Source organism: Leishmania donovani, chromosome 13, assembly GCF_000227135.1.
Source record: "Leishmania donovani BPK282A1 complete genome, chromosome 13".
Lineage (NCBI taxonomy): Eukaryota > Euglenozoa > Kinetoplastea > Trypanosomatida > Trypanosomatidae > Leishmania > Leishmania donovani.
The window spans coordinates 556,242-569,331 of NC_018240.1; the positions used below are offsets into that span (position 1 = coordinate 556,242).

General features: G+C 63.0%; 3 protein-coding genes across 3 annotated transcripts; all 3 read right to left on the reverse strand.

Annotated features, from left to right (window-relative positions):
- Positions 1-1,474: 1,474 nt before the first annotated feature.
- Positions 1,475-2,215, reverse strand: LDBPK_131560 (hypothetical protein, conserved; the record flags this gene model as incomplete). Its single annotated transcript, XM_003859308.1, has 1 exon — positions 1,475-2,215. The coding sequence occupies one exon, from the start codon at positions 2,213-2,215 to the stop codon at positions 1,475-1,477; it is 741 nt and encodes a 246-aa protein (XP_003859356.1).
- Positions 2,216-5,211: 2,996 nt separating this feature from the next.
- On the reverse strand, positions 5,212-7,089 carry LDBPK_131470 (hypothetical protein, conserved; the record flags this gene model as incomplete). The annotated part of the gene is made up of 1 exon (XM_003859309.1): positions 5,212-7,089. The coding sequence occupies one exon, from the start codon at positions 7,087-7,089 to the stop codon at positions 5,212-5,214; it is 1,878 nt and encodes a 625-aa protein (XP_003859357.1).
- Positions 7,090-7,666: 577 nt separating this feature from the next.
- Positions 7,667-12,481, reverse strand: LDBPK_131480 (hypothetical protein, conserved; the record flags this gene model as incomplete). Its single annotated transcript, XM_003859310.1, has 1 exon — positions 7,667-12,481. One exon carries the CDS (start codon positions 12,479-12,481, stop codon positions 7,667-7,669), a length of 4,815 nt encoding a protein of 1,604 aa, XP_003859358.1.
- Positions 12,482-13,090: the final 609 nt, after the last annotated feature.

Here is a 13,090-nt window from a genome sequence, read left to right on the forward strand (position 1 = left end):
TCTTCGCGTCTTTTCCGTCCATCATTCGTGCTCCTCTCACCTCTCGATGCCTTGTCTGGGCGTGAGGCACCATGCAAGCTGTGCTTGGCAGCGCGCGCGCGGTGCTCGCATTTTGCGCCTCACGCGGCCAGCTTCAGGACGGCGCTGTTGTCTGGGGGTGCGGAGGACGCTGTCTCCATCTTCCACGTCCGCCGAGGTCATGAGGGGCGTGCGCCTGGATGGCTTCCCCGCATGTGCCTCGGCAGGTTGGACGCTGCCATGAGTCTGTGGCGGCGTGGGGTACTCCTCCCTCTCTTGCATCTGCACGTCTTTGACAGCAGTGGGCGCAAGCGTCATGATGGCGACTGGTGGATTTCTGCGGCACAGCTCGAGCACAGCCCTTGTCCGTCAGCACGAAGGGTGGGCGCTGGGCCCGGTGATAGCACGGTGGGGTGGCCCAGCATCGTCGTGAGGGAGGTCAAGGAGGTGGCCGCACAAGGACAACTCTGCTGTTTCGTTGCGCCTGTTGTCCGTGTCGGAGCGACGGTGGTGATTTGTGTCTGTCATGGTGAAACGTGGAAAGGCAGTGATTTTCGCGAGGAGAAAAGGATGGAGGCTGTTAAGCGAGCGTGAGAAAAAAAGTAGAAGAGATGCGACGATGTCGTCGCCATCGTCTTGCTTTTCCGTGCGTGTGTGTCCCCTGGTTGAAACCCTTGCGTATGGCGGTGGTGAGCGTGGAAGGAGGATGACGGGGGCGGGGTGGGGTGGGGAAAGAGGTGCGGGCACGTGCGGGTGGCCGCGCCACGTGGCGTGTGCTGCGGCTCAGAGGAACGCTTTTCAGTCAAGCACGCGCAAGCGGAGACACCACAAATGGAGGTGAGTAAAAGGCGAATGACATTCTTTGTGCGAGAGCGGAGCCTGTGAGCGCGATGGTGGCCTTCCCTCAGCCGGGCTGCGTGGTTGGCAGGCATCTCAGTGCTCGACAGACACGTGCTACACCGGCGAGAGTGCATGCCCCTGCACCTGTGGAAGAGGTCAAGACGTTACTTTGGAAAGTCTTTACAGGCGTTTTCCTTGCTACCTCTGCTTTTTTTTTTGGAGCGCTTCCTGTTTTATGTCGTTGCTGTTCTTCGGCGGATATCTTCCGGTTATCGGAAAGCGGCCCAGCGTGCGTATGCGGGGGCACACGTGCACGTACCGTAAAGGGAATTTGGCGGTGGCGGCGGCGCTGGCGCGCATTGCGACTCGGCCAAAGAGCGGCTTAAGATCGCAACAAGAAAGGAGGACTGCCGACACGAGCAGCAGACTTTCTTCACCAGGATTAAGCTGCGAGCGCCTCTCTGTGTCTCGCACGAAACGCTTTCCCTTTCTCTCCGACACATGCGCACTGCCACGCGGCGACGAGGGGGGGGGGGACGATGAAGCCAAGCGAAACTGCGACACGGAGCGTTGCACACGCACACACACGCGCGCGCGCGAAGACAACGACTGCCAGTCACGCGTGCTGCTCCGTACGAGGCCGCTTCGTCGCCACGGCGGCGTTGCTCTTCGGCTCTTCCTCGCCCTTCAGCACGTGTGCCATGGCGTGCCGCACCAGCGCTTGCACAAACTCGCTGAGGAGCACCATGCGTTGACAGCATCGCACCTTGGCCTCTGCATCCTGCCGCGCCATCGCCTCCAGATCGCAGATGCGAGCTTGGCAACGCTCGAGGCGCGGCCCCATCTCCTCCTCTGCCAGCAGCGCCCGCACGTCCACCGGCAGCTGCGCGAGGTTCGGCGCCGGCTCTGAAAAGCCTCGCGGTGCCGGCGCTAACGTGGGTGGAGTACGACTGATCAGTGCCATGTGCTCGCTGAGGGTGACAAGCTCGCGCGTGTGCTGACGCAGGAGGTGCTCGTAGCGGCGTGTCAGCAGTGCCTCGATCTGCAGACGCATGGGCAGCTCTGCGCACCGCATCTGTACGTACTGCAGCAGCTCACTCGCTGCCGCCGGTTGGAAGCTTGCTGATGCACTCTCCACCTCATCCGTTGCGCTGGCGGCGATGGGTGGGAGAGTGGCGTCTTCCCTCAGCGAGCGCCGCACAGCACTCCAGTCCTCCGGGGTGAGGAGAGAGAGCAAGGTGGGCGGGGCAACGGCAGAGGAGGGACCCGGCGACGTCAAGGCAGCCGCGTCGTGCAGACGCTGGCGCACCTCATTCTCTACCTTCTCGAGGATACTCGTGATAAGGGCAGAGCGCATGTGATCTGCGCGGCCGTGCGCCGTTTTCCTGTTTCGCTTGCGGCCACGGAAGATGCTGCGGCCGTTGGTGTGTATCGGGTCGATCTTCGTATGGGCCTTTGTTTTTCTGTGTTCATCGCCTATGGCGGACCAGAGGACACACACACACGCTGTTACACACACGCATATACACAGCGGAAGACCGGTGAAGCCGGCACACGAACGAACAGAGCAACAAACTAAAAGAGGTACACGGTGGGGCGTGCTTGAGGGCTACCGCGACTCCTCCTGCACGTACGGTGAAGACGGCTTGGGGGCACACGGAGCCGCGGATAGAGAAGAGGAGGAGATAGCATAAAGCTGCCGCACCACTCACACTCATGTCTTTCCGCACAACGCAGACGTGGTGAGCGTCGATGGCTTGTGTGCCAGAGGGATCGAGCCAAGGGAGAGGCAAGCACCGACCCGACGCTGTTTCCCACCACTACCCACCCTCCCAGCGAATTCGAGAGGAGGGCAAGACAATGCACGTCATCTCGCCCCCGAGCACCGATGTCACGCACATGTATCGAGGACAGTGCGATCGTCTCCTTCTTTCTTCCTGTGTTCGCTTTTCCATGCTTATTGGGATTCTGTTGTTTTGCGTCTTGTCGGTGCGCACAAGGGAGGAGAGCAGAGCAGGGTGGGGTGGGGAGGCAGGGGGTGAGGGTAATGGCGAAGACCGGCGGCCACGCCATCACGAACCACAAAGTCACGACGACAGAGAATAAGATGGATACACGTGCATGCACACGCGCGCAGCCGCAGCTGAAAGAGCCACATAGAACGGCCAACGACCCCTCGTCACGGATGCGCATTTTCCTTTCCCCCGCCCAGGCCAATGTGCGCTGAGTTCGGCGTGCGCATCTGTGCGAAGGCGCAGCCCGTCTTGCCCGTTGCTGTCCTCTGTTACGGCGTGCTCGCGGTAGAGGAGGTGGATGCGGCAGGTCCTCTTGCCGAACAGTGCCCACGGCAAGCGCGCCAGCGGCACCACAGGAGAGAGGGCGGGGGATGGAGAGGAGCGAAGCGAGGTATGCGGAAATAGGAATGCACGCGCAGGGAGTTGGGCCAGGCGGAAGCAAGGGAGAGGGGAGGAGGGGGGGGGGAGGTGTAGACGCTCGAACAGCAACGGAGAGCACACGGCTCTTTCAGCATGCTACCCTCTCGCCACGCCACGCCCATCCACAGTGATGCCCACCTTACCAAAAGTGCCTCTAGGTCTGCAGGTGGCGGCACACGACAGGCAGCTCCGTCAGCTTGAAGTGGCCCGCGTCGAGGACTGGGAGCGCCTTGTGCAGCGCCATGAGTTCAAGCATGTCTTCGAAGTGGCGCCGCTGTCCCACCCGGATGCCGGTGATTAGCATTCGTTCCATGAGCATCTGATCAAGGTGAAAGCCTTCCCGCGTTCCTTTTAGTCCGAAGTTGCCATTGACGGCCATGTAGCCACGACGGCGGACAACGCACCAGCAACTGGTTCATAGAGGACACGCCCACGCCTCCTTCCCTGGAGCGTTCACACTGCGCGGCCGCCTGGTGTTAGCGCGTGCACCGCCTTGACCCACTTGCGGCTGCTCCCGTCAGTACACCCAGTCGCGCAAGCCCACCAACCCCGCAATGCAGCCGCTGCTTCACGTTCGCTTCGCTGGACGACAGCGCCATCACGCGGCAGCCCGCGGCGTGCGCCGGTAGCGCGGCCAGGCACTTCACGCCACCGGCGCCCTCGACAAGGCCGACGCTGTCTGGGACAAGGCCTTTCGCATTGCTGTTCACAGCAAGCCGTGCAGCCACGCCGGTGCCGGGAAGCGCCGGCAGCCGTCACCTCGCACGTCACGTAGCCAGGAAGGCGCACCGTGTCCGCCTCGCTGGTGAGCATGTACTCCGCCGCAACACCGTAGTGGCTGTTGCCGAGACATGACGGGAGACCAGATCCCCTCGCCTTGGTCGCCCCTCGAGGGGGTTAGAGAAGAGGATGAGCGCGACGCGGCCGCCCACCAGGAAAGCGTGTGCTCTCCGACCCCACAGCGCTCACCTCGCCCGCGCCGTTGGGCAGCGGCACAGCCTTGTCCGGCGGGTCCGTGAACATTATTGAGCGGATGGCGACCGTCTTGGTGACGACGCCGGTTGTACGGATCGGCATATTTATCTCCCGTGCCAGCGTGGCGACACCGGCGCCGCCCTTGGGAGGGTGTCACTGCCGCACGAGCATGTTGGCTGGCGCATTATGTGTGCTTGTATGATCACCAGGGTGTCTGACGGAGGCGGATTGCCATGAGCGAGTGCGGACAGTGGGGGAGGGGAAGGGCAGGCAGTGATTAGGAGACAAGATGAGCCCTCTCCCTACACGTGGGGGAAGCCTGTTTTAGGGGGTGGGGTGGGGATGTGCGGGAGAAGCGCACGTGCGCTTCTCCGACACCTATACAAACAAATGCGAACAGCCCCCCTTTTTTGCAGCGGCGGCGGGTGCGGGTGTGGCGACGTTTCCCAAAAACGACGACGGATACATATACAGACACGGGTGCAGCATGCGTTCACGGGGGAGGAGGAAGGGAGGGAGGGGGGGGGGCAGCGATGCTGTTTTCCTTTTCTTGCACCTTCTTGACGCAGTATCTTACCTTCCCCCTATAATCGGGAAGCGCTCACGGCACTCCTGCCTCCTTCCCTCGCCGAGATGTGCCCTTCCCACGTGTGGGAGGAAGGAGGAGGGAGGGGGGAGGGGGACTCGACTCGAGGGAGACTCCAGCGCACATTGGCTTGCAACGAAATCAGACAAAGTGGCGTACGGGAGGGAGAGGGAGATGTGCGCTGTACATCAAACGTGCGTGCGCGTGTGCTTGGAGAGAGGGAAGTGGTGGTGGTGAAGCCGCTGCCGGCGCTCGGAGCAGGCAGCGACACTTCAGCCACACTCGCCTCCGTCTACCACCTGCGCATCCGCAGCTGAAGGAGGGCAAAGAGCAAGACGCGTAGCCCACAGCAGAAACTCAACGACGCGGAGGCGGCTTCGGCACACTCGGACCCTTCTTGGTCTTCCCTTTGGGCTCCTCCGGTGGTTGAATGGATGTGGAGGAGGCTTTCGACGAACAATTTCCATCAACGGCAGCGTTAGTATGCGCCACGGCTGCGATAGCGTTCGGCGTGGCAACTGCCGGCGGAGCTACAGGGGCACTTGCAGCGGCGTTGATGCCGGTTGGTGCACCTCTCCGGCTCCCATCACTGCTGCGATAGCGGTCGAGGTCCTTTGTGAACGACTCCTTCTCGAGCATAATCAGCGACTCCGTGTACGCTGACGTCTGCTCCTGCAGCCTCTGCTGTATTCGGCGCCGCCGGTCTTGCTGCAGCGCCTGCACCGTCTGCAACACCCGCGACACGTCGTCCCAGTGCGCCACCACGTCGCGTTGCAGCCGTGCCTGACTCACCTCTTGCGTGAACTGCAAGTTATGGTAGAGTTGGAGGGTGTCACCCCGCGTGCTGTAGAGAGCAGACACATCAGCCGTGCTGTCGGCTGGTTGCCTTGTCTTCTGCTCTGCCGGTGCTTCTTTCGCTGCATCTCTTGGGTGGAAGTGGCCACTACCGGTCCTGCTGCGGTTGGGGTGTAGGGGCGAGGCCGAAACTGTGTTGACCGCCTTCGGGCTTTCCGGTGCAGTGCCAGCGGCGCGCCGCAGGAACAGCTGCTGCACCAGCCGTGCCTGCTCCTCTTCCAGCAAACGGGCCTTGTTCACGTGAGCACTGCGGGGAGGTCGAGCAGAGAGCTCTGCCTCGCCGCTAGCGAGGGAGCCAGGCGGCGCGGGACTACTGCGAGTGTGGATATCGTGAACACGTGCATGAGAACTGGCTGCACGTGCCGCTTCCACGGAGCCTTGCACACGCCTAACGGTGATGCCTGCGGCGCTGGCGGACCGCCTCTCTGCCACATCGTTCACACCGCTCTCAGTGCTACTGTCGCTGTGCTGCACCACCTCCTCACCGTCATCAACGTCCAGGTCGTCAAGCCGCTCGAGCAGTGGGCAAGCGGTGCAAATCTGCTGCACGTACGCGCGGTGCCGCTCTCCACCATCGCCGTCACTCACTGCCCCGCCGCACCGACTCCAGCACGGGTTGTTGGAGAGGTTCAGACTTTTAAGGCTCGGGCAGGGGAGTTCGTCGCGCAGCAGTACGTCCACCGAAGAGCTCACGTTGTTGTGATTCACATCGAGGTACGAGAGGCACTCCAGCTGTTGCAGCGGGGCGAGTGAGGTAAGCTGATTGTGGTGCACCACCAACACCTGGAGCTGGGAGAGCAGCTCGACGCCTTCCAGGCCAGCCAGTGCGTTGTGCTGGAGATACACATGTGTGGCGTTCAAGAAGCACTGCACAGGGGCAATAGAAGTAAGCTGCCTCGCTGGAAGCTCAACGCACCGGGTCTGCAGAGCGGCATCCGCAATACCTGCTACGCCGCCGACGAGGCTGTCTTTCTCCAGCACCTGTGTGACACCGTAGCGGGTGCCACTGTCGGTGGTAGCTGACCGAGGCGCAGGGAATAGCCTTGCGGAGATCCGCCTGATCGCCAGCCCTGTGGACACGAAGGTTGAAGAGTGCTGTCGGTCGAGGGATGCAGCACCACGTTGAGGCGGCACCCCCTCCACATCACTGCTGTCGAGGCGCGCACCTGCAGGCACCCAGCTTGGCGTGAGAAGCGCTCCCCCGTTCCCAATAGCGGATGCCACATTGCTCGATGGAGCGGTGCCGGTATCGCTGGGGTGGCCCTCGTGCGCCTGCTCCACGTCCGCTAAAAAGGCCGCCAGCGCCGCTTCATCGGGATCTTCGAGGCGGAGGGAAGCATAGTAGGCCAGTTCCTCCGCCGTGAGGTCGGGGACGGACATGGGCCTTAGACCGTTGTACGTAGAAGTGCGTGTTCGTGCACGTGTGTACGAGTCGGCGAGGTGGGTTTTGGTGGTGGCCGTGTAGCGTCAGCAGCGTCGTTGCCACCGTTACAGAAAGGGTGGGTGAGGTGGGGAGAAGCGGCACATGAACGAGGAGGAGATGATGAGCAGGATAGAAGCGGCATCATTGCTCCCTCGCGGCGACGGTGACAGAGATAGAGACGTTGGAGAAGGGAGAGGGGGGGGGGGTGCGCGGAAGGACGGAGAAGCAGTTTAAGGGTAGAGTCGCGAGTGATACGCACGCAAAAGGATCCCCCCACGTCCGATCTTTCCCTCGTTCTCGTTCTGTCATCGTGTACGCAGCCCCCCTCGACCCTCAACCCCCCTCGCCCCATCCTCGCCCGTGTGTGCACGGTCATTGCCATGGTTTCTTTCGTTGTGGCTTCGCCATTTCTTGCACGCCAAACCTGTGTGCACGCACACACACGCACACACACACACACACACAGCACAGCACCGAGAGATAGTAATGCGCGTCTGCGCCATTGCAATGTAACGGTGTACGTGTGCAGGTGTGTCACCGAAAGTGAAACGACCGTATCTCCTCATCGGTGCCGTAGTACCGATTGAAAGTCAGCCGCACGACCAGCGGCTTCAGATGCGTGGCGAGGGTGGACGGGTGGCTCTCCGCCGCGGCAAAGACCGCCGCAACGAGCGCCTCGACGGCATTGCGTGTGCTGATATTGATGTGCGACACAGGCAGGCGCGAAGGGTCGAGCGCCACCTCGAGCGCCCGCTGCACCGCCGCGCGCACCACTTCGGCGGCAGGGGACTGCATGCCCCGCTCCCGCACGTTCAGCGCAACAGGCGGGCGAGCAGGGAAAGACACAATGCTCAGCTCTAGTAGAAGCGCATCCAACTGGTAGCACAGCTCCATGCAGGATAACAACTCCGGAGACGGGCTCATGGCCTTGGCGAGCAGGCGCTCCAAGTTATACACGACGCGCATCGCGACGTTTTGCGTGAAGGAGAGCAGCTGCTCCACAGCGAAGTTGAGGGTGTAGTAGGCAGTCCCCAGGCCTCGCGACACGTAGCGCAGGTGCTGCGTCGCAGTATGTCCTGGCAGGCCCATCGCTTGGGCCGCCTGCGCATCTTGGGTGTCGCGTTGTTGTAGGCGCTTCTTGTGCTCCCGCAGCGTGATTCGGGCGTAGTAGAGGGCGCACTTGTAGCCAAAGACGTAGCTCCACACGTCGGCGAACGCAATGCCATTTAAACCGGATGCAGCTGCAGCGGCCGGCGATGCCTTCCCTTCCCCTGCGTCGCCCTCCTCCAGGTAGAGGCGCTGGCGGCGCTGCCAGAAGTAGGTCTGGTAGCTGCGCTCCGTCCTGCTCGTCAAGGGTTGCACGTACACGCTCAAGTCCCGCGGCTGCAAGATGCGCTGGAAGGCGTCAGGGAGGGTGAGGTCCAACTGGAAAGATGCGAATACGTCGAGCATGTCCGCTGCGACGGGAGGGCTGCTGTGCCCTTCCTCCCCTCGCCCACCCTGCTGCCCCGGTGTAGTGAGGGTGGCGGCTGTCATCGTGCTCGCCGCCGCCACCGCAGCAGCAGCAGCACCCACCCTCGCAGGGAGCACAGAGAGCCGTACCAGCTCACTGAAGCGCTTTCCACGCAGCGCATCGGCGAAGATAGCGGAAACAACAGGAGCGGCGGTGCCAAGGCGGCCGTACGCCGCCGCCCCGCCGTCCTCGGCGTGCCGCATCCACCATCGTGGCTCTCGGTGCAGTCGCTCCAGGAATCCGTGGACAAGCCTCTCCTGGTCGCGGCAGAGGGCGACGTCAACGAGCAGCTTCAACGCCTGAATAAAAGAGCACGCGGTAGCGGTGGCGGTGCGGCTCACAAGCCCTCTGCCGGCAAGCTCATCGAGTGGTGCGAGGGATCCAGACGGTGGCCGCTCCGCCGGTGCCGTCGTGTCCGTTGATTGCCGCTGCTGCTGTGCCTCCTGCACGGGCGCATGCAGAGAACGCGACAAGAGGCAGCCGCTGCCGCCGCCGCCAGCGTCTGCATGCAACGACAGCGTGAACAGGTCACGCAAGCGACGCTCCTGCAGCCGCTGAACCGCCACACCGATGGGGATGAGCAGCGCCGTCGTGATCCAGCGCGCACACGGGATGGTGACGTTGATCCACAGCTGATGGGAACGCCGCTTCCGCTGCGCCTGACCTCCCTGGCCAAACGCCTTGCTACCGGTATCTGCCGCATCTAGGTATTGCTCCTCCTCCCCAGCGAGGATGTTAGTGAAGCGCACGTCCGGGGTGGTGTCCGACTCAGTGATGGCAAGCGTCCAGAGCGATATGCCGCGCCGCCGCAGCACACTGCTGCCCTCATCGCCGCTGCCACCTCCGTCGTCATCACCGTTGTTGCTGTCCGAAGCAGCCGCCGCATTCCCGTCTTCGGACCACATGAGTGAGCGCGGCCTGCCGATCCCGTCGCCACCGCCAGATGCCTTGCGCTGCCCCAAGGAAGATGTGCGTAAAGACGGAGCCAGACAGCCCTGATCATCGGCGACGCTCGACACGCGACAGTCACCACGCTGTTGCTGCCACTGCTGCTGCCCTGCCAGGGCCTCCGCTAGCATGGAGGCAAAGCCGAGCGGAATTGTTGTGGGAAAGTACACGTAGTGCAATGCACCGGCGCTGTCACCAGCGTTACTGCTTCCCGTCGCATCCACCGTCGCCACGGCCGTGCTCGGTGCGGCAACCTGCACAACGCGGCAGCGGACGTCCTGGTTCTGTTGGGCGTACGCTACAACCGCGGCGACGGTGCCACTTCCAGCTTGATCACCGGCGCCGGGTTCGTCGCCTTGACGGTCGCCGGCTTCGTACATGATGTAGTGCAGAATCTCCTTCATGCTCTTCGTGTGCCAAAGATGGCATGACGCTGTTCCAGCTGAAGTTCTCGCGGCTGCGGCTGCCGTCGTCGCTGCGTGGCCCTTTACACCGACCGGTGCGGCTGAGGTGCGTCGTGGATGCATCGGGGTCCGCGAGAGAGCGATTTGCTTGTGGCGACGCGTGAAACTGGCGAGACTGCGCAACACAAACGCGCGGGCCGACGTGAGCGCAGCCCTCGCGGCGTGCTGCTCGGAGGCTTCCCCTCTGCGACGGCCGCTTCTACCGGCGCCGGCTTGTCGAGGACCCGGCACCCACACTGCACCGACTGAGTCACCGCTGCGCCCAGCGCTCGATGACGACGGCACGCTTGTGCGCTGTGCCATGCCCTTCCCTCTCTCCCCCGCGGCGGCGGAGGCTGCAACGCCATCGCTGTTATAGTACCCGACGCAGTTCAGCAGCAGCGAGAGGATGTCTGTGGGAAAGCGGCTGCTAGCGTCACCGATGCGCACGTGGGAGAACGAAGAGCGAAACAGCCGCGGCAGCTGTCGGCGCCACACCGGCGGGTCAATGCCGCGGACAAAGCCAAAGATGGCTGCTGTGCAGAGCAGCACGTACGGCCACGCGGTGTAGAGCAGCGTCATGACGTAGAGGCGGTAGAGATCCATCGTCGAGGTGTCCTGGAATGCGCTGGCCTGAATGATGAGTGTGTCAAGGAGGCGAGCGGCCAATAACGCACACGACAACAACCGCGGCGGCGCCTCCTCTCCAGCGCCACTGGCTGCAGCCGCCCCCGTGGTCGCCGTTGGCCTCGATGCAGAACTTTGCCTGTCGAAGCTCACAAGCCCTTCAAAGCAGCCGCTTTCCTCTACGAGCACGTGGCAACGCTGCAGTGGGACAATATTCTCGCGAACGGCCGCCACAAGGTCAGCCAAGGAGCACGACCCGGGCAGCACTGTGGCCGCCACACCGGCAGATGACGCGATGTACGAACCAGCGCGGAAAGGGTACTGCCTCCCACCTCCCGCTTTGGGCGCCTCTTCCTCGTTCTCGTAAAGGGCGGCTCGCACGTTCTCCGCGAGAGGAGGGGGCGGTTGGTGTTCGCTAAGATGCGAGGCCGCTGCAGCACCCTCACACACGACTAGCAAGTACTCCTGCAGCTGCAGCACCCATCGACCAAAGTCGGCGCTTAGCTGCCGCAGCACCGAGCACAGCCGCTCTAGTGACCGCGCTGCTGTCGCCTCCAAGGCAACGGACGCGTCCTGCACATCGCCGCACATCTCCGTGACATCGTGAGCGAAGGCGCCGTGCATTTCCGTGGGGCCACGCGAGGTGTGGTGGGCGAGCGCCGGCTCGCATTCACGCACATGAGCGTCGACAGCTGCCACGACATTCGCCACCTCCAGCAGCTGCTCCAGCGCCCCCAAGAACGTCAGTGGCCACGCCTTGGCAGCTGCCTCGGCCAGCACAGCGTCCCGCAGCCTCCACGGGCCACCAGAGGAGGCGAGAGAGAGGTCAGCATGCGCGCTGCTACGTGAGTCCCCCTTGTCCGAGTACATCTCGCAACTCGCCGTGGGGTGCTGGCGCAGGGCACAAAGAACATCGAAGAGCACCGCCCGCTGGCGAGCGAGGCAGCCCACTTGCGCAGCGGCAACGGCGCGAGGAGCAGTGGACGGAGACGTCGACGATGGACAAGCACCGGCCCCGCCTCGCGTCGTGATGGTTTTAGAGGAACGTTTCTTCCCTCGGGCAGCGGCGGTGCCTGCAGGCGGTGGGTGAAACGCAAACACAGAGCTAGCTCGCCCCGGAGGCACGGCACAGGAGTGGCCGACCGCAGAAGAGCACGAAGGGGGTGCGCAAAGGGAAGGAACACAGGGCAGCGTCGTGTGTTGCAGACACTCCGCGAGTAAGTGGCCCGCCGACCCCCGCACGGCTGCACCGTTGCGCGAGAATGCCGCGGCGCTCCCGTGCGGCGGAGCAACAAACTCCGGCTTCCGGAAAGGCGGACAAGGACACGTGGACGGGCGAGACGGCGCGGCGTCGTGCGGTGGCAAACCCTCGTCTTCCAACGTGGAGGGGATGGATATGAGCACATCCGCGAGAAATGGACTGCGTAGCGGTCGAGGACGCTGCAGCAACGGCCGTGTAACGTTGCCTCGCAGAGAGGTGGGGAGATCCGCAGCAACAGCAGCGACCGGCTTGACATTTCGCCGGCCACGCGAGTGGTGGTGCTGGAGTGCCGCGGTAGTGCTGCTTCTGTCGCCGAACGCAGCGTCGCGTGATGATGGCCCGACAGATCGGGTCGCCGGCTCCGACACGGACGGCGAGGACGAGCGGGACGAGGAGGAGGAGGCGGACGATGAAGAAGCCTGACAGACCTCGAAGTACTCATCCAGGCTGACATCCACCGCCGGTTCTGTTGCCCCTGTTACCGCGGCGGCGGCAGTGCTGCCCATGGTGGCGCTATGCGACAGACGCAGCGTTGAGGACGACAACGATGACGTCATCCTCGCGTGTTTGTGTGCGTGGTACGTAATCGTCGACGAGCGTATGATCGCTACTCTGTTTGTACTTTCTTCTCCTGCCCGCCCCTCCCTCCTGTGGGCGTCGCTCAGCGGATGCGTGAGGTGACGGCCCAGCGGTGCGATGCCACTGCACGGGTGACTGTATGGAGGAGCGACGCTTTTCTGTGTACAACTCCGCGTGCAAGGTGTGGGGGTGTGCTGGTGCCTACGCGTGCGCTCGAGTAGAAAGTGCGTATCCTTTTTCCTTTCCTTGACGTTATTCAGGGAAAGGTGCGTCAAGGTGCACCAGGAGTTGTATCAATGACTCTGTGCACTGCAGAGAGGCGGTTTCCTAACGCGAGGCTCCTTTGTGGGCGCCGGTGTTACTGATGGCAATGGAGGAGGGGGAGGAAGGGGAGAGCGTTGGAAAAGGCATGAGGGCCACCTTGCGAGAAGAGCGGTAGAATGCGCTCACCGATATGTGCGAGTACGTAGGCGCAGGAGCTCCGCGAGGGCGGGGACAGGCAGACACAGAAAGACACATTACACGTGGGGCAGGGATGTTCCCCCTCCCCCTACAACAGCACCACGTTGGATGCCACGCGGGGTGTA